At 38.4% G+C, this 21,784-nt stretch overlaps 1 protein-coding gene across 1 annotated transcript; it reads right to left on the bottom strand.

The window, feature by feature from the left end:
* Positions 1 to 1,316: 1,316 nt before the first annotated feature.
* On the bottom strand, positions 1,317 to 20,241 carry LOC127422234 (sphingosine-1-phosphate phosphatase 2-like). Its single transcript, XM_051665590.1, has 5 exons — positions 19,937 to 20,241; positions 18,672 to 18,833; positions 13,918 to 14,097; positions 8,055 to 8,144; positions 1,317 to 5,221 (listed from the first exon to the last, which is right to left on the bottom strand). Exons 1-5 carry the CDS (start codon positions 20,192 to 20,194, stop codon positions 4,652 to 4,654), a joined length of 1,260 nt encoding a protein of 419 aa, XP_051521550.1. The 5' UTR covers positions 20,195 to 20,241; the 3' UTR covers positions 1,317 to 4,651.
* Positions 20,242 to 21,784: the final 1,543 nt, after the last annotated feature.

The following is a 21,784-nucleotide window of genomic DNA, read 5'->3' as shown; positions in this document are numbered from 1 at the left end:
CTCAGAAGTTTCTAGCAATTTTCTCATTCGCACGTGAAAGTTGCTAGTGCGCACTCAGAAATTTATAGCAATTTTCTCATTCGCACTTGAAAGTTTCTTGTGCACATGCAGAAATCTCTGGATTTTTCCCCCACAAATGTCACTTAAAGGGCTCTGTAAAGCTTTGACAGTTAATATGCAGTTTTCTTTTCTGCCATAGCTACTGTTTTGATACAGTTTAGAGTGTCAGCTATTGTTAGGTGTAGTTTTTGCCCATATTTATTGAATATAATATGTTATTCAATTACTTTACGCAAACATTGCAATTCTGCTTTCCTATGTTTCTGAGGCTTAAACGGTTTAAGCATAAACCAATCGGCAAAAGTCGATTTTTGGCCATTGCCCTGATTTCATGTTGCATGTAAACACTTTTACCGGCGTTTTTACCGATGTCATGTCGATTTCTGCAGTTAGGTATTGCTGCAGCCCGGGGATCTCCAAACGGGTGCAGAAAGTTCAAAAGAGGGTGGGGCCCACTCCAAAAGGGTCACAGTTAGGGTAAGGGGCTCTGTAAGTCTTTGCTGGCAGTTTGGAGCTCCCGCCCCTTTTTGGAGCTTGGCCTGCAGCTATAGCCTGCTCGATTTCTGACTCCCTAGTATCCTTATGGTTAGGGGTAGGTGAAGGTGTGGTCTTTAGGGATAGGGACCAATGACTCCCTACTATGGGTAGGGGTGGGCTTTCAGGATAGGGACCAATCAAGTAGCGGAGAATAAAACGACTGTGTCAAATCTCATGGAAACATGGTTTTCTTCCATTATTGGATTTTTTAATTAGCAGATTTTTGATAGTTTTGTTTTGTATTGGTGTGCATGTAAACACACAAGTCATCTGCAGAGTATATTTTAGGCTGTACTACCTGTTAAACAGAGGGGCCTGGTTCTAACCAGGTATACTGATTAAACAAGACAAAATCTGTGAATAGGTGGAGATGACAGATGTGAGAAAGTGTCTGTTTGAACAGGTTATCAGACGTGTCAGGGCAAGAGAGACGAGCTGCACCTGATTTCCATGAGATATACTCTACCAGACAAACATTTGGACACACTTAACTGAATTTGAGTTTCTCAGTCTCTTAAAACCCTTTTGATCTGAAAGGCTTATGCATAAAATAAAATAAAACATAATATTGTAATTCACTTTTTAAATGGATAAGTTGGACTGTATCAGCCAAGAGTCCAGCATACATGTGAACTCCTTTAATACTTTTTACCTCATGAAGTTGGTTGAGAAAATAAACAGAATGTGCAGAGCTGGAATTTAGACAAAGGGTTGAAATTTTGAAAGAAGATTTAATCTAAGATAGCTTAGATTTGTTTAACATTTTTTGGTGTTTGAGCGTGTTTGCCGGACTACTTGTATGCATGCATGTTTATGTGAGAAAGTTATTAGAGACTATTATAATCAGTCTTTAATTTTTGTGTACGAAAGGATCGTCTGTGTGTACACTGTACGTGTGAGAGTTTGTGGGTACATGAGAGGCGTGTTTGTGGTTTTTGTAGTGTTTGTAGATATTGAGGAGTCATAAAGGACTGTTAAACCCTTTCAAGCCCTCTACTACAAACAGTCTTTTCCAAATCAACATTGTAAAACTTTAAAACAAACAGATGGAGAAGACATTTTTCTCAAGGTTGATTTTTACTGTTTATTCATTCCTTTCACAGTGTCTAGTTATGAATCTTGTGCCGAGCAGCTCAAAGTACAAAATCTGCTTTTTAGTAGTTTGTAATAAATATAAAAGTTCAAACCACATGGTAAAAAACAAAAATATTAACAGAGAAGGCAGTTGTAGCACTTAAGAATAGAGGTATTGGGTAGCTCGGCGAGTATTGACACTGACTACCACCCCTGCATTCGCGAGTTCGATCCAGGGCATGCTGAGTGACTCCAGCCAGGTCTCCTAAGCAACTAAATTGGCCTCGGTTGCTAGGAAGGGTAGAGTCACATTGGGTAACCTCCTCGTGGTAGCAATTAGTGGTTCTCGCTCTCAATGGGGTGCCTGGTAAGTTGTGCATGGATCGCGGAGAGTAGCATGAGCCTCCACATGCTGCGAGTCTCCGCGGTGTCATGCACATCGAGCCATGTGATAAGATGCGTGGATTGACGGTCTCAGAAGCGGAGGCAACTGAGACTTGTCCTCCACCACCCGGATTGAGGTGAGTGATCCACCCCACCAAGAGGACCTACTTAAGTAGCGGGATTTTGGCATTCCAAATTGGGGAGAAAAAGGGGATTACATTTTTTTTTAAAAAAGAATAGAGGTATTGAAGTATGTTAGACAATTATAACGTTGAAGGTCCAGATCGCAAAACTGTTTCCCAGATACATACAGAGGTCAGCCTCAGACTTAGTCTCTTTTTCAATACCAGGTTTAATCCGTGGTTGTCGTGCCACAGATTATGTTTAAATGGATATTCTGGGTGCAATAAAAATTAAGATCAATCAATAGCATTTGGCATAATGTTGATTATTACAAAAAAGAAAATAATTGAGAGTTTTCTTCAAAAAAAAAAAAAAGCAAAAAATGCAGTTACAGTGACCACGTTTACATGCACTTTTGCAGAAAGTGGCGTTCTGAAACATCATGTAAATGAGAATGCTGATTTCCCTATGCCATTTAAGGTATTAAGAGGAAGCGGTTTAACACACCTAGGGTTGAAAACGCAGCTTATTGTGGCCATGGGGTGTTTGAAGGGTGTGCATGTGCGTGAACAGACCAGATAACAAATGTCATAGGACGGAGCCCAACAACGAATCAACACAGCGGAAAGAATTACAAAAAATTCTGAGAACAAATGGAAAAAGCACATGCACTATAAACTATACCCATTTATTAGGAATGTCATAAAATATTGATCGGCACATTATTTTATTGATATATTTTTGAGGCACCGATATATTAAAATTAGCCGACATTTAAATTAGAAGCCCAATTGTCATGCTTTCCAATTCACTCAGTTGGCCTCTGTTTAACAGTCTGGCGTAATAGTGTTGGGAGACCACAAGAGGGCGATATAAAATGTACTGAAGCTGGTCACGCTCACACACAAACACACACACAGGACAAGCTGAAGCGGTGCAGATGGCAGTCCAAAGTTACAAATGTTTTTGTACTTCTTAAAGAAAGAAAGTGACGTTGATGAGTTTGCAGGTTAGTGAAACTGGTGTAACTGCACAATGTTTATTATGCAATTTCTCTGCATGTAGCCATGAATAGGTCTTTCATTCCAGCTGTCAAACCACAAAAATACATACTTGTTACTGAAAATACATTGTGTAGGCTCTATGAAAGACACTTATACACAATATATCATCCAGTTGTACTAGAGTAAATAATCTTTGTCCTTTGATAATGATTTGGGTTGAATTTAATGGAAAACTATGCCACTTGCGCTCCGTGACACTTCAGAATGATGACGTTGAGCGTTGGCGTTGTGTTTATACCTTTGTGGAAAATAAATAATTGTTTTGAATATTAGAACGTGCCATGTCATCCACCAGATGCGTCTAGTGTGCGACCCCCTTTAATTAACCCTGCTGCTCACACTTTACCAAAGCTGTGTTGAGAAATATGTCTGGACAAAGACTATTGTGAATTGAGCAGCCCTGCGTGAAAAAGGCATCGATCCCAAGCCATCCATTTATACATACCAATGTAAAATACCAACTGTCCCTCACATTTGCGTATATGCAAACGTACATAGGGTCAATCTCAGAGTTTTACGTAAGAGGAAAATCCCAGTATTGCAGCGCAATTCATTGCAGGTCGCAATGGAAAGTTAAGAAAACAAATACAGAAACACCTCTGGAATATCTGGAAATAAAGCGAAGCAACAGAGAATAAAATAGCAAAATCTTCCTCGGATACCATCCGAGGGTCGTGGGTAAATTTCATTGCTGTGGAGAAAGCTGCTTACTGACCAAGCCACTTGTATACGGGAGTGAAGGGTATGGGGTTTATACAGTGCATGAAAACGGGAATGCTGCTTTCTCGCAATAAGCCGCTTTTTGGTGTCCATGTAAACGTAGTCACTGAGGCACTTACAATGGAATGTAAATGTTAAAATACTCACAGTTTCAAAAGTATAGCCACAAGTCAAACAATATGAGTGTTAACATTAATTTGGTGCGAAAAAAGAACATTTGGTGTTCTAGTGTGGATGAGAGGCGTAAGTTTCACAAAATCAAAGCATTTTTTTTAAACGAAAAGCCTGAACTCAATTGTGGATGTGAAAATAATTATGCGGGTAAAAATAATAACAAAACAAAAAAGCCTTGACAGTTACACTTTTAGAGCAGTTTCCCCATAGACGTCTATCGTAAGTGCCTTTCTATTAACACGATTTGTTTTTACAAACTGAGGTGAGTCCAAATCATTCTTTGTCGCCACAGATGCAAATTTCATATGCAACATTGATAATTAGTGAAAACATGGAAAATCAATTTTCAAAATGAAAAATTTTGAAGCAATTTTGCAATTTTCAAAATGATTTCAAAACTAAAGATGAACCTACAGTACTAGATTTAACAAATCCTGCACAACACTCCAAAGGTTTACAGAGTGGAATTCCCTTGAGTACCATGTTTGTTAACGCTGATTTCTGTCTCAGTAAAATTACACAGAAATCCCATTTCCCAAATCCCACAGTCCCATCATTACAAACACTCGGTTTACAATGATACTATTGACCAGTCCGATGGCCGTGTACGTGCAAAACTTGTACGGCACTTCGATCTCTTTCCTCCGGCGAGCTTCTGTGTCACTCACAGATGCTCCGTAAACCCAGCAGAACACCCGCAGGCTCACCCATCGCACTGTCTGTCGGGTCAGTACCAGAAATCCCACCCCAACCAGGAACCGTGCAACACAGAGCCTGAAGGCCACAGGGGTCAGAGGTGGCAGGTTCACTGGAAGGGGCCCGGATAGATCGAAGGTCAGGCCCAATCTCTCATTCACCCAGTAACCGACTGAGCTGCCTGCCGCACATCCTAAAATAATGGTGGTGTCCCCCCGTGTGGTGCTGTAATGGTCCAGCTCAGGGTATCCGTAACACAGGAAGAGGGGCAGTACCAACGCCACTGCGGGAGAGAACGGGCTGTGCAACTGCAAGTAGTCAAAGGTTCCCCAGTAAGGGTACGATACAGCCATGATGAAGGCTGAAATTAGAACTCCACAGATCACATCCTGGCAGGAGGAAACATAAATGAGAGATTTTCAGTGATGTTTGCTGTCATTTGCATTGAACTATGAAATTCAATATTCCAATACTGTGCTGCAATAGCTCAACATGAATTATGTGTACTCATACTGTCAGCTCAATTAGTTTTACAGTATAATTGCATCATAATGAAATATGATGCATTTATTTGCATTGATTTATTTATAAATGTCTTTCAATTTTTAATTTTTATATTTAATAAAACTTGCCACTAGGATGCTAGTGTTCTGGGTGTTTCTTAGGGTGGTGCTGTTTGGTTGCTAAGTGGTAACTAGGGTGTTGCGATTTGGTTGCTAGGGTGTTCTGGGTGGTTGCTACCGTGTTGCTTGTGGTTGCTAGGGTGTTGTTATGCATGTTGTAAAGTGGATGCTAGTGTGTTATGGGTGCTTACAGGCTGCTGCTATGCAGTTGCTTTGCAGTGAAGTTGTTGCTAAGCGGTTGCTTGGGTATTCTGTTTCGTTTCCAGGGTATTGCTATGCCGTTATTATGTGGTTGCTAGGGTGTTGCTATGCAGTTGCTTAGTGGTTGTTAGTCTGTTCTGGTTGCTCTGCGGTAGCTAGGGTGTTCTGGGTGGTTGTCACGTTGTTTTGCCATGCGGTTGTTTTGCTATGCGGTTGCCAGTTTATTTTGCTATGTGGTTGTTAGGGTGTTTTGGGGTGGCTGCCATCGTGTTGCTATGCAGTTACCATGCAGTTATGTGGCTGCAAAGTGATTGCTAGGGTGTTTTGGGTGGTTGCTAGGGTGTTCTGGGTGGTTGCTAGTGTTTTGGGTGGTTGCTAGGGTGTTCTGGGCTGGTTGCTAGGGTGTTGCTATGCAGTTGCTACTGTGTTCTGGGGTGGTTGCCAGGGTGTCACTATGCAGCTGATAAATCGTTGCTAGGGTGTTCTGGGCTGGTTGCTAAGTGGATGCTAGGGTGTTCTGGTTGGTTGCTACGGTGTTGCTATGCAGTTGCTACTGTGTTCAGAGTGGTTGCCAGGGTTTTGCAAAGTGGTTGCCCCTATCTATAAAATATTATGTTACCTAGATATAACTCAGGTCTCTCCTTTAATGTAAGTCTATAGGATGTTCAGTGGTTTTTACCCATTTTATCATCTTCTAACCTAATATGCTACTTCTTAATGTTTAGAAAAGCAAAAGCACAACTTTATGCATAATTTTAGTTATTAATAATGTACTTTGTGGGATGAGTTATACATCCAAGTTTAATACTTTGGCTTAGAGGTTTATTCAAATGAGTTATAGACAATATACCGTTGAAGTCAGAAGTTTACATACACTTAGGTTGAAGTCATTAAAACTAATTTTTTCTAACCACTCCACAGATTTCATATTAGCATACTATAGTTTTGGCAAGACTTTAGGACATCTACTTTTACAATAACTATTGTTTACAGACAGATTGATTCACTTTTAATTGACTATATCACAATTCCAGTGGGTCAGAACTTTACATACACAAAATTAACTGTGCCTTTAAGCAGTTTGGAAAATTTCATAAATTGATGTCAAGCCTTTAGGCAATTAGCCAATTAGCTTCTGTTAGGCTAATTGGAGGTGCCAATTAACCCCTCATGTTGTGGGGGGGCTTTGCTGCAGGAGAGACTGCTGCAGGAGGAACTGGCATCATGAGGAAGGAAAATTAAGTGGATATATTGAAGCAACATCTCAAGACATCAGCCAGGAAGTTAAAGCTTGGTTTGAAATGGGTCTTCCAAATGGACAATGACCCCAAGCATACCTCCAAAGTTGTGGCAAAATGGCTTAATACAAGTATCTATATCCACAGTAAAATGAGTCCTATATCGACATAACCTGAAAGGCTGCTCAGCAAGGAAGAAGCCACTGCTCCAAAACCACCATTAAAAAGTCAGACTACAGTTTGCAAGTGCACATGGGGACAAAGATCTTAGTTTTTGGAGAAATGTCCTCTGGTTTGATGAAGAAAAAAAAAAATTGAACTGTTTGGCCATAATGACCATCATTATGTTTGGAGGAAAAAGGGTGAGGCTTGCAAGCTGAAGAACACCATCCCAAACGTGAAGCATGGGGGTGGCAGCATCATGTTGTGGGGGTGCTTTGCTGCAGGAGGGACTGGTGTACTTCACAAAATACACGGCATCATGAGGAAGGAAAATGATGTGGATATATTGAAGCAACATCTCAAGACATCAGCTTAAGGACAACAAAGTCAAGGTATTGGAGTGGCCATCACAAAGCCCTGACCTCAATCTGATAGAAAATTTTTGGGCAGAACTGAAAAAGCATGTGTGAGCAAAGGAGGCATATAAACCTGACTCAGTTACACCAGTTCTGTCTGGAGGAATGGGCCAAAATTCCAGTTTAACTTGACCCAAGTTAAACAATTTAAAGGCAATGCTATCAAATACTAAAACTTCTGACCCACTGGGAATGTGATGAAAGTAATAAAAGCTGAAATAAATCATTCTCTCTACTGTTATTCTGACATTTCACATGCTTAAAATAAAGTAGTGATCCTAACTGACCTAAGACAGGGAATGTTTTCTATGATTAAAAAACTGAGTTTAAATGGATTTGGCTAAGGTGTATGTAAACTTCTGACTTCAACTGTATGTGCCTTATCCGGAGCTACTAAAACTGTGCTGCATTAAAGGAACTAGAGGTAAAATATATGGAGATCAGCCAAGCTACATGAATTATACAGGAGTATAAATGTTTCATCTCAAATGCAAAAGTGCACGTCACTTTAAAGGCATCTCGCTCTCTCTTTTTGACCTGTCTACACACATAAATTTCACAGACACACACTTCCAGACTTACCAGAGCAGAGTGCATGCCGGTATAAAGACGACTCAGACACACCAGCGTAGACAGAACCACGGCCACAATCAATCCCAGTTCAAAGTGGAACTAATGTGCACACACAAAGAAAAACACCCTTTAAAGGAAAATCCTGTCTTCACAAAAACTGATTGAAAAAAAGGCACTTACAATGAAAGTGAATAGCACTAGTCATAGTATAAACATTAATACACACGGTTTCAAAAGTATAGCCACAAGATTTAATTATACATGTTAACATGATTTTAATGTGATAAAATAATTTACTAATCTTATCTGTGTAAACTCTGTAATCTGGTAAACACCATAACTCTGATTTGAACCCTTATGTAGGTTTGGGGTCAAAAGTGACCCCTTTTGAACTTTGCTTCTTTAAAAAAAACATGGTTTCCTTCATCTCACAGGCATGAGGTTTGGTGACTTTTCCAACATTTGCTATCTATACACACACAAACACACAAATTAGGCTGGATTCTGGTGGTGTGACAAAAAATAAAAAAAATTAAAAATAAATATCACACTCATTGTGTTTGGGGTCAAATTAGACCCCACATATGAAATAATTGAGTGAGACGATAAAACCGAGCATTTTTTTTAAATTTTTTTATTTGTCAAATAAAATCAATAAATCTGCCACAATGTAGAACCAGAAAATGAAGTGGTGATACTATAACACATCCACAATGTGGAACGCACATGCTCACAAACACCCACATAATCACATACAGGAATGAATAGGTGAGACTATAACAGAGAGCATTTTTTATAGAATTTGTCATATAAAATCACCAACAATGTAGAACAAACACAGAAATTAAGGGGTGAGACCATAACACATTCACAATAGAGAACACACACACACACACACACACACACACACACACACATACACAAATTTTAAATTTGACCCAAAACACTATGAGAATGCACTTCTAAGGAACAGAGAATAAGGGTTAATACACTAAAATCATGTAAATACGTGTAATGTTTACACCTTGTGGCTATACTTTAGAAATAGTGCATTTTAACGTTTATGGACCGGCACCATTCACTTCCGCTGTAAGTGCCTTACTTTAACTGCAATTGTTTTTGCCTTTTTATTATTTTATTTTTTTAAATAAATGAGGAACGAGTGGAAATTATTTTTTGTGGTAATATATATTATGCCACAAATGTTTTTTTGTAGGCCTGTTCCTTACATAAAGCTACATGTATCATTTGGCATGTGTCAGACTATTTTGTGGCACTTTTGGAGCTTTTTGGAGTTCACATTCAGTTTCATTGGATGAAAATTTTAATACAATTCCATATTCATTGTAATATCATTGTAATATGGGTTTTGAAACGACATGAAGGTGAGTACATTTTTGGGTGAACTATTCCTTAAAAACACTGTGATGATGCATGAAAGATACACTGTTATGCACCAAAACCTTCCTTCATGCAACCATCTTTCTTCCAGCTGAAAATTCATTTCAAAGTCTTTCATTTATCAAAACATCCTCTCATCCATCTTTTCATGTCATCTCTCCCACCTCTCCATCTCTGTCTGGCAGCTTGACATATAGCCGTTCTTCCAACATGTCTTTCTCTCCTGTCTCCTCCCTGGCATGCTCCTCTTTTACCCCTGACATGTGCTCTTCCATCTGGTTTTATTCAGGACTCTGTTAATCACTGAATACATTGGAAGTGTCTTTCTGTATTCATGAAGGTGCCCCGCCCCCTCTTTTCTGTCCTGTCCTTTCCGTCTCCCTCTGTCTGTCCACAATTTCCTCTCCTCCCTCTCTTTCTTCCTGTCAACTGGGGGTCTTTCACATGAAGTAAATGAAGAACGTTTCCTGAATGGGCTCAATGATTCTGGCACAGTAGAGCTCATGTATAATTGACTAGAATGACTTTTTTTTCACTCTTTAGAAACCCAAATCACATGCATGGGCTGTCTGGTCCTCCTTTACGCACAAAGAATCTCTGACTTTTCAAAACAGTTCATCTTTACGGAGATCAGAATGAATTTTGTGGGGCTGTTTGAAACATGTTAAAAAAAAAAATCAACAGGAATCATGTTGATGATCAAGAGGAGGAATGCAAATTTATAATCCACTTGAAAAGTTGTATAATGCTTTTATATCTGTGCTACTGTGTGACCTGTACTAAAATCTCAGAGTACTTTACGGAAGGAGAACAGATGGAAGTTCATGGAAGTTTATGATTGACCTGGAGATAACACCAAATGCAATAAATCTTTGTAAAGAAACCAAGTGTTGACTGACATTGAATGCACACGGAAAGTTAAAATCTTTTTGTGTGTTACGCAAAAGGAGAAATGTTGAAAAAAAAATCTTTCGCAGCTATTTTCCATACAACGAATGTTCATGGTTACTACATTTGTCCACCTCAACAAAAAGACCAATATATACACTATATTGCCAAAAGTATTCACTCATCTGCCTTTAGACGCATACGAACTTAAGTGACATCCCATTCTTAATCCATAGGGTTTAATATGACGTCGGCCCACCCTTTGCAGCTATAACAGCTTCAATTCTTCTGGGAAGGCTTTCCACAAGGTTTAGGAGTGCGTTTATGGGAATTTTTGACCATTCGTCCAGAAGCGCATTTGTGAGGTCAGACACTGATGTTGGACGAGAAGGCCTGGCTCGCAGTCTTCGCTCTAATTCATCCCAAAGGTGCTCTATCGGGTTGAGGTCAGGACTCTGTGCAGGCCAGTCAAGTTCTTCCACACCAAACTCGCTCATCCATGTCTTTATGGACCTTGCTTTGTGCACTGGTGCGCAGTCATGTTGGAACAGGAAGGGGCCATCCCCAAACTGTTCCCACAAAGTTGGGAGCATGGAATTGTCCAAACTCTCTTGGTATGCTAAAGCATTCAGAGTTCCTTTCACTGGAACTAAGGGGCCAAGCCCAGCTCCTGAAAAACAACCCCACACCATAATCCCCCCTCCACCAAACTTCACAGTTGGCACAATGCAGTCAGACAAGTACAGTTCTCCTGGCAACCGCCAAACCCAGACTCGTCCATCAGATTGCCAGATGGAGAAGCGTGATTCATCACTCCAGAGAACACGTCTCCACTGCTCTAGAGTCCAGTGGCGACGTGCTTTACACCACTGCATCCGACGCTTTGCATTGCACTTGGTGATGTATGGCTTGGATGCAGCTGCTTGGCCATGGAAACCCATTCCATGAAGCTCTCTACGCACTGTTCTTGAGCTAATCTGAAGGCCACATGAACTTTGGAGGTCTGTAGCGATTGACTCTGCAGAAAGTTGGCGACCTCTGCGCACTATGCGCCTCAGCATCCGCTGACACCTGCTCTGTCATTTTACGTGGCTTACCACTTCGTGGCTGAGTTGCTGTCATTCCCAATCGCTTCCACTTTGTTATAATACCACTGACAGTTGACTGTGGAATATTTAGTAGCGAGGAAATTTCACGACTGGACTTGTTGCACTGGTGGCATCCCATCACAGTACCACGCTGGAATTCACTGAGCTCCTGAGAGCGGCCCATTCTTTCACAAATGTTTGTAGAAGCAGTCTGCATGCCTAGGTGCTTCATTTTATACACCTGTGGCCATGGAAGTGATTGGAACACCTGAATTCAATTATTTGGATGGGTGAGCGAATACTTTTGGCAATATAGTGTATATATTCTCTGTTGTCAATATTTTGTTGACTTGTTTTTGGGCTCCATCCTATGACGTTTGTTATTCAGTCTGTTCCACACACATGCGCACTCTTCAAAAATCTGTTAGAACACCGCTTATGTGTTTACATGGCCACATAAGCAGCTTTCTCCTGGAGAAACCTAGGTGTGTTAAACCGCTTTCTCTTAATCCCTTAAACGGTGTAAGGAAATTGACATCCTCGTTTACATGACGTTTCAGAATGGCGCTTTCTGCAAAAACCCTGGAATAACCCGCTTTCTTAAGTGCATGTAAACGTGGTCAGTGTCCTAACGAAATTGTTTTCCAAAGTATGCAGTAATGGAGTGCGTTTTCAAAACAATTCATTTTCGGTGGAGAAAAACATGTTCTAGAGTGGATGACGTGTTGTAAACGTAGTGAATAGGGCTATCAATTGCTTACATTTTTTAAAATCAAATTAATTACATGGTATGCCTATTAATTACCGAATTAAATCACAATTAATCGCATATATAAATATTTGCGGAGAAAGCCCCTAAAATAACAATAATTCAATATATTTTTTTTTCTATTTTATTTTTATTAATTTTTTTCTCCCAATTTGGAATGTCCAATTCCTAATGTACACACTAAGTCCTCGTGATGGCGTAGTGACTTACCTCAGTCCGGGTGGCAGAGGACGGATCCCAGCCGCCTCCGCGTCCGAGACCGTCTACTCGCACATCTTATCACGTGGCTCGCCGGGTGCACCACCGCGGAGGCACAGCACATGGAAGCTTCACGCCACCCACAGCGGCGACCACGCTCAACTCACCAAGCGCCCCACCGAGAGCAAACCACCTTATAGCGATCACGAGCAGGTTACCTCGTGTGACTCTACCCTCCCTAGCAACCGGGCCAATTTGGCTGCTTAGGAGACACAGATGGAGTCACTCAGCACGCCCTGGGTTTCGAACCAGCGAACTCCAGGGGTGGTAGACAGCATCTTTACCACTGAGCTACCTGGGTCCCAAAAATAGTTATATTTAAATAATTACAAACAAATATATATCGACCGAGTAATGAGGTAAGTATATACTGTATACAGTATATATGTGTGTATATATATATATACACACATATATAATATATAAAAAAACTAATATTCAGATAATTAAAATGCAATACATTATTGTGGCAGATGAGTAAAGCATTGATAAGGCAATACAAAAAGTGGCTTTAGAATCCAATGTATTGTTTATTTGCATATTATTGAGCATAAGCCTACCATTGGCCTACAGTTCACAGCAATCCATTTTGCAATTTAATTCATTAATCAGTCCGGTCTTGTCTAAGGACACGTCAATGTACACCTGTGTCAGACTGACACTTTCAGCATCTCACTTTGGTTGCGTCGCATCATAAACATACAGTTTTTAGGTCGCTGTTTTAAGTCAAACGTAGTTTGAAACCTAGAAAAGCACATCTTGAGAACCCAGCATTCAGATTTGCGCTCCATCAAGCTGTGTTTTGAACACAAGAACGCAGCCTCATGTTGTGATGTTTGCTATTGTTGAGTGGTTTGTTCTCTGTCTGTATAAGCTGCGCGTTGCCTATACAGCTGGAGTTTCGCTTACTGCCCCCTGGAGAAAACAGGAATTGCTCAGGAATATTCCTTCTTTCGGTCCAGGGACATGAATAATTGTGTTGATTTTTTTTAACGTATTATTTTTATATAATTAATCGCACAGAATTAATGTGTTAAATCGCCAGCCCTAGTAGTGAAGTATTAGTGTGGGCATGGCCTGAGATCTTCTGTTAATAATGACCTACATTTTTTAAACGAGCTGCGTAAAAAGACTCTTAAAAATGTCTCCTTTTGTGTTAGACAGAAAAACAATCACAGCATACAGGTTTGGAACACATGAGGGTGAATAAATAATTTTTGGGTTAAAATACTCCTATACTGTACTTTTAAGGTAATTTGATCCATAAAGCATGATTTACTAACTGATGGATGGTGCCATCTATAAATGACACTGACTGACATTCATTTACTCAGAGTTCATTCTAATGCCACACAGCAGATATGAGGGTGGGCCTTGGGCTAAAAGATGGAAACAGATAGCCCCGCCTCCAGCATGTAATGCTAAAACCCACCTTCAAAACTTTACATATCGTGTGTGCATGTCTGACCTTCACTCTCTCCTGAGCACTGAAAAGCAGTGTAAATGAGATGGCTGTTGCTGCCATGGCGTGTGTGGATGGCAATCCATACTCTGCATCCACGCGCGTCTCCAATTTGACGACAGGGGGAGCTGAAGGACGAGGCAGCTTTAAAATATCCTTCATGACCTGCCCAATATACATCACCACCTGCAGAGCGAGAAAATATACTTTAAAAAGTACTGTGGTGATACCGTAGCACAGTAATATTATCAGATGGTAATCCCATGGTACTTTCTGAAACTTTTTTAAATGAGTGATTAGACCATACAGCCGTATTTAGATGACCGTTTCAAGTTTAGTCATTTCAAGTTGTACAACTATGAATTAACTTTGAATCGAATTCAAAAATACAGTTCATTGAACATTCAAACGAATGAATAAATTCTCTTCAAATTAAATTTGTTGCATTATAAATAGCTGAATTGATCCCACAGATGAACCGACCAAATCAAATGCCTCTGCCTGAGGTTCTGTTGCTATGGAAACTATACTGTATGTACACAGAAATGAATATTGTGGAAGTACATTGTACATTGTGGAAATGAAAAGCATTAAATTAATATTCCAGGTTCAATACAAGTTAACCCTTGTGTGTCAATAAAAATAAAAAAAAGTTACTCAGAGGTCCTTCAAAGACAAAAATATCCATGTCAAAAAACTGCCATAATAATGTTATATATTAATATATCCACTTTCAATGAGTTAATTGTTTTTAACCAACATCAGTCCTGATCATAACTACCAAATATTCATTCATTTTCAGGATTTTAACCCTTTAAATGTCAGTTTGTTTACATAATGCCACTGGTGTTTCACACACACACATTTCTCAATACACACATACAAAACACACTCTGACATCCATACCAACACACCCACACAATTTTAGCTGCATCATTTATTCAATTGTCCTGCAGTGCTCTATAATATAGAAAACAGAAAATAGGGAAAAAGCATGTATTTGCTCCATAGGCTAAACATGAGAAAAATGCCGCCATCTGGTGGAAAATATAAAAAATTTAAATTTTGAAGCCAGGGCTCTGGAATAAATGCATAATATCATAGAATTCATGATTTTATGCTTTAATGGCACTGGGATCAAATATTGCAGTTTTAATGGGGTTCAGTGGGGACATTTTTGTCCTGAAGGTCCTGAGTGTAACTATTTTGTGTACACAGTGTATTATAGATGTATTTTAGGAACTGATGTAGAAATATCAAAATTCCCCCAAAAATACACACCTTCAGCAAAATGTATGCCGTTGACATTAACACAACCAAAATGATCGAAAAAACGAAAATGAAAGACAAAAATGTCCTGAAGGTCGACATGTTAAGCTCAATCGACAGCATTTTTGGCATAATGTTGATAACCACAAATATATATTTTGACTTGTCCCTCCTTTTCTTTAAAAAAGCAAAAATCTGGGTTACAGTGAGGCATTTACAATGGAAGTGAATGGGGCCAATACGTAAATGTTAAAAAAAGTCACTGTTTTAAAAGTTTAGCCACAAGATGTAAACAATATGCATGTAAAAATGATTTTAGTGTGATAAAATCGATACCTAATAGTGTTGGGTTCGAGTCCACCTTTGTCGAGTCCGAGTCAAGTCCGAGTCTTTAAACAATCGAGTCGAGTGCGAGTCCAAAAGGGGACGAGTTGTACTCAAGACCGAGCCATAACAGGCCAAGTCCGAGTCCAAATAAATCTGTTCATGACTCTGAATTAAAATTGTAACCGTAAACTCAACATCAATATTTTAAGCTTATTTTAAACTTCACCACTATGAAAAACAGTTTATCAATATAAATGTAACAAAAACACCTCTGTTACCTTTCATATATATTTTATGATTAGTTTCCTGCTGAACAAACTTCAAAGTGCTTTCAGAATGAAAGCATATGCTTTAGGTGTATGAAAACAAAACTGTCCTTCAACACACTTCTTATTGTGTTCTGTTGAAATTTCAATTATTTGTTTCTTTTTCCCCTGCACTCAAACATAGACTAAAGAAAGTGAAAGCTGCGTTAGTCATTACAACCAAGGTTATGTTTTGAATTTTAATTTAAGTTTTAAGTTATTTTAGCTAAATCCCTGATGCATCCGTGTGCGTCTCGCAGCAGCTTCCGCAGAAGATAAAAAATAAAGATATTTTCTTGAGCGGCAGCCGCGCTGGTCTGCAATCAGTCTGAAATCTTTAAATACCAACCAAAGAAAATTTCATTGAGCTCTTCTTTAACTGCAAAAACATGGAGAATAATAATTCTGAGTCATAAATTTAACAGCATTGTCCTTCAAAATTGACCCGGTTGTTTACAATAAAAATAAAATAAACATTTAAAATAAAAATGTCATAACCAACTAAATTAATCTCGTAACATGAAGTTTAGCTTCATACACAAACTCTGTCATCGAATTATACATTTATTTTATAGACTATAATTAAATTATAAACAAAACATTTCACTGCCCAAAATATCCTAATATTTTATTGTGCATGGTTGAATGTCATGAATGGTGGACAAATGCTGTAAAAGAATGTATTTGAAGCAGCTCGTCAGTGCTTTGAAAATAGTCAATCAATAATAAATAGGTGCTGTTTATCCGTTTAGTGTTGCTGTCTGCTTCACAGTTAATTCATCAAGCTTTTATGGACCAGTTCAAGCTGACAACACTGCGTGGACCACAAGAGACTACAGAAGCGTACATGTGTAGATACATTACGCCTAAAAAACGTAATATCCAATATTAATACTATTTTTATGTATTTTTATTTCGATATGCTGTTTAGTAAACTGTGAGAGACATGATGTGGGTGACTTGACTCAGTTAAGTTCTTGATTTTACGTTTTTATCCACGATGAAACCGCAATGCGAGCACCATCTTGGCTTCACAACCACCACACGCAATTTTACCAGTTGTCAGGTCCCGTGTCTTGTGAAACTGCCTTGTTTAGTTTCTATTACATTAGATACATACCCGTCTTTATGTTTTCGTCGTGCCAGCCACCTCGGTAGTCAATGTTATAGAGTAGTCTCTGTAATAACATTCAAGTGTATTGGTTGACTGATGAGTGTGCCTGTGCACGTGCGGATGTGTGTGTGCATGTTTGCTTAAACAAAGTGAAACAACTCTGGCTACATGTACGACGTCAGGGGCTAATACTGCTGCATGCAGACAGATATGTGTTCATTCATTTCTGTTTTGTTATTTTAATTTTTTTCCCCATTGCGTCACAAATGTCATGGACTTGGAAAAAAATCCAGAGTCCCAAAGGCTCGAGTCCATGACAAGTCCGAGTCCATTAAAATTGGACTCGTGACAGACTCGACCAAATGCGAGTACTCCAGCTCTAGTAACTAACCTTTTCAGTGTAAAGTTATATCCAATTTTACAACTTCGCTGACATAATGCTGTAAACCCTAAAGATGCAAAACGATGAATTTTACAGCTAAAATAATACACAAGTTTTCACAGAAGAATGCTTTCATAAAATCACAAGCTTCACATTTCTGTTTTTAAACCCTCCAAAAACTGGCCCCATTCTCTTCCATTGTAAGTGCCTCACTGTAACCACGATTTTTGCTTTTTTTAAAGAAAAGGACGGACGAGTTGAAATTATTTTTTTGTGGTAATCAACATTATGCCACAAATGCTTTCGATTGAGTTAAACTTGTATTGAACCCGGAATATTCCTTTAACCATACTAAGAGCTAAAATAGAAACACAGAGGAGGGAAATGAGCAAGAGACAGCGATTAAAGTAGAAAGTAAATGTTAAAATGGATGCCATGTTTTATAGCTACCCATTTCCTGCAGGATAAATACGGTTTATCCTTAAAACAATAAACAATTTTTGGTATAAAAATTGTAATTTAGATAAATACTTTGTTAATTGTGTCCCATTTGGCTATGCTTTAGGAATCATTAAAGGGAGAGTTCACCCAAAAATGAAAATTCAGTCATTGTTTACTCATCCCTGTGTTGTTATTACCCCTTATGACTTTCTTTTTCTTAATACAAAGGGAGAAATTGTGAAGAAAAAAAATTGTGCTCGACGTCATAAATGGCAGTTTATTTTTTTGAAAGTTTTTGGACCAGTGCCAGTTCACAGTGGACGGAGTTAACCGCACAATGCCGAAAAAAGAAAACAAGCAATCAATAGAATGTTCTGTCGCTCATCACTGTGATTATCATAGAAAATATACCATTTATCACATGTTGTTTGCTGTCAGGTTAGGACATGGTGTGACTGTGGCTGCCCTCCTCTATGTTTCTGTTTGATTTCCGAGTACTCTAAAAAAAAAAAATATTACTAGAAAAATAAGGCTGGGCATAGAAATGCATAAATTCTTCAATTACAAACTCTTCAGACATGTTTAGTAAGTTCTATTCTCTGTTTTATCGTCTTATCGTATGCTTTCATAACAATCATGAGTCTCGTGGAATAATTTATTAGACTTCTGAAATATACTTGTGTGTCATTTTGATGCTTGAAGAGATGGTCACCATAAACTGCTATTGTTTGACATCACTGAAAACAAAATTATTTCACAATTTCTCACTTAGTGTTAAGAAAAAGAAAGTCATATAGGGTTATAGCAACACAGGGGTGAGTAAACAATGACTGAATTTTCATTTTGAGGTTAACTATCCCTTTAAGCTTTAGATAGTATCAAGGCATGTGTAAGTGTGTGTGAGATTCTCTCAGCCACTCACAGCCCACATGTTGACGAGGCGTCTGCACAGGAACGGGTCGAGGTTCCAGTGAATGCAGGGCAGGCAGCTGATGTAAAAGACTTCATGTCCCAGAGTGGATGATGACACAAACAGCAAGTACAAAAGCCAGTTCTTCACCTCATAATGACACCCAGGATGCTTCTGTTCACAGAGAGAATGATGTTCTTGAATAAACTGCTTTACTATACAAAAAGAGTTCACACTGAGAATTCAAATTAGTTCTTCCTTGAAAGCCTTAAGAAAGTAAAGTTATGATTTATATTGTTATATATTATATTATATATATTAAGCTCGATGAACAGCATTTGTGGCATAATGTTGATTACCAAAAAAAATAAATTTAGACTCGTCCCTCCTTTAAAAAAAAAAAAAAAAAAAAAATGCAAATTGAGGTTACAGTGAGGCACTTACAATGGAAGTGAATGGGGCCAATTTTTTTGAGGGTTTACAGGCAGAAAAGCACTTACAATAATTCTTCTGTTAAAAACATGTGTATTACTTTGAGCTGTAAAGTTGTTTAAATTGTCATTTTTACGATCGTTTTAGGGTTTATGCCTGTTACGTCGTCATGACAACGAAGTTGTAAAATTGGCTATAACTTTACACAGAATAGCAAGTGATTTTATCACACTAAATCATGTTTACATGCATATAGTTTATGTCTTGCGGCTATACTCGTGAAACAGTGAGTATTTTAACGTTTACGGATTGGCCCCATTGACTTCCATTGTAAGTGCCTCACTGGAACACAGATTTTTGCTTTTTTTAAAGAACAGGAGGGGCAAGTCAAAATAAATGTTTGTGGCAATCAACACTGTGCCACAAATGCTGTTGAGTGAGCTTAACTTGCACTGAACCCGGAATATTCCTTTAAGTGTAAAGTTGTGTCATAAAGACATTTGTAACTATTTAAATGCTGATGAACTAATATGTTAAGCATTATATAGGAATGTTAGCAAATGTTATCAATTAAAGTTGTTCTAAAGTGTCATAGGGATTTCAATGACACAGTTACGCTGAAGTGATCTGACATACGTATAGGGTCATATCTGAGTCTAATAAGACACAAACATGCATTCTGAAAACAGGTTCTTCATGAACGCTTGATTGTCAACTCCAAACAAACCAGAGAAACGAGAAAATCCTGTCATTTGGTGTTTATGCTCTTTGACGCGCTGCCTCTGCTTTATAGATACGACTCCGACTCTTCATTGAATTCGCTTGAACTAAAGAGATGTACTTACTCCGACTTTGTTGTCATATTGTGAACTGGTGCATTTATAGTTGGAGTTACTGTCCTCCTGTGCGCGTAACGTCCCGTTCGCCACCTGCTGCGCTTTGCGCCGGTGAATCTTGACCAAACCGTCCTCACCGGAACCATTCGCGTTTACGAGTCCGTTTTGAGTGACATAAGAGCAGGTCTCTTTCGGTACCAGGCCACAAAACCGCTGGAAAGCGGCCACCAGATCGGGGCTGTGCAGGTACGCGATGACCCCCCACATGGCCGCACCTAATTTGAGCTCTGGTTCCGCGCGTTTCCGCACGCACACAGGTGTGTCCAGCTGCAGGTGACAGCGTGAACGCGTGTTGTTCGTTGCACTGGCCGGGTTCTGACGTATGGGCTTTTCTCTGTTTTTGATTGGCTGACACATTTACCTAGGGAACATGGCCTGTACCAAACCTAATTTAATACTCGTTCTGTTGAGACTGACTTTATGCACGATTTATATGTAAAATAATAATAATAATAATGATTTCAGAATTAACCTATTATTTTCCTACCAGATTATTTTTAAAAATCCCTCTGTCATATATGCTCCTCAAACTCAAATAGTAGCGGAAGATGTCCCCCTTAAAAACTATGTTAAAACATATTTAGTTATACGTTTAGCATGTAGCCTACAGGATGATAATGCATCACCCAATATATTATATGGGGAAATATACAAAAACATTTGCTAATTTAGTTATCATGGCACCACAATTATGAAAAGAGGCCATTTTACCCCTTTTTCCCGTGCAGCAGGGGTGATGTTGGAGGGGTCGAGGAGGCCGATTGCACCACCTTTAGTGAGCCCCCCTTTACATCGTGCCCCCATGCATTGCATACCTTGCATATTTGGTTTTTGCACCTCTGCATATAAACTTATAATATCCAACAAAATAGAATGTTTCAGATCACTATTTCCTAAAGACACATAATTAGATCTTAACCTCACACTGAATAAATCTCACAAATGTTGTGTTCAGTTGAACTATCACGATTAAGAGGAGCACAGGCATTCAATAAATGTGTTAAAATGAGATTTAGGGTCATCTATGGTCAATAGAAAAAGTTAAGGTGCTTTTGAGGTCAACTGAACCCCAGCAGAAAATACTATAAATTAACAACAAATCCGAATACCTATTTGCAACAGTTTTTTGTTTGTTTATAATCAGTGCTCATAAGATTAGAAAAAGTAATTATCTATCAACCTACACTACAAAAAATAAATTAAAAATAAAAATAACAAATGTACATATTTAAATTTCATAACAAATTTCCATGAAATTTAATTGAGTTATCTTTAACTAAATAAAACAAACAAAGAAAATATTTTACATTGTATTAATTAAATTTTTGTTGTTTTACAAATGTACATATTTAAATTTCATAAAAAATGTCCATTAAATTTAATTGAGTAATCTTTAACTAAATAAAATAAACAAAGAAAATATTTTACATTGTATTCATTTTTTTTTTTACAAATGTACATATTTAAATTTCATAACAAATTTCCATCAAAATTCATAGAGTAATCTTTAACTAAATAAAATAAACAAAGAAAGAATATATTTTACATTGTATTATTTATTTATTTATTTTAATTTGTTAAGAAACTGAAATGCATAAATCTTAAAAATAAACTGGAAACCATAATAAGTTAGCAGTACTCAAAACATTTGAAGCAATCACATCAAATTTGTTACGCTAATAAACTCCCAAGTTTAAGTTATAAGAACTCATACATTTTAATGGCACTTAACTTTATAACTCTTTGGCTGAACTTAAAATTACATTGTAAGCTCAATTCAAGTATAGCTAGTAGCAT

This window comes from Myxocyprinus asiaticus, chromosome 31 (assembly GCF_019703515.2).
Source record: "Myxocyprinus asiaticus isolate MX2 ecotype Aquarium Trade chromosome 31, UBuf_Myxa_2, whole genome shotgun sequence".
In the NCBI taxonomy this organism is placed as follows: domain Eukaryota; kingdom Metazoa; phylum Chordata; class Actinopteri; order Cypriniformes; family Catostomidae; genus Myxocyprinus; species Myxocyprinus asiaticus.
Note: the sequence above shows the minus strand (reverse complement) of the source record. Positions and strands in the feature narration are given on the sequence as shown.

Coding starts and splice junctions, on each gene's coding strand:
- LOC127422234 (XM_051665590.1), bottom strand. CDS start 20,194: ATGTGGGGGGTCATCGCGTACCTGCACAGCCCCGATCTGGTGGCCGCT. Junction 18,834..19,936: donor AATATGACAACAAAGTCGGA/GTAAGTACATCT, acceptor CTCTGTGAACAG/AAGCATCCTGGGTGTCATTA. Junction 14,098..18,671: donor GCCTCGTCAACATGTGGGCT/GTGAGTGGCTGA, acceptor CTCGCTCTGCAG/GTGGTGATGTATATTGGGCA.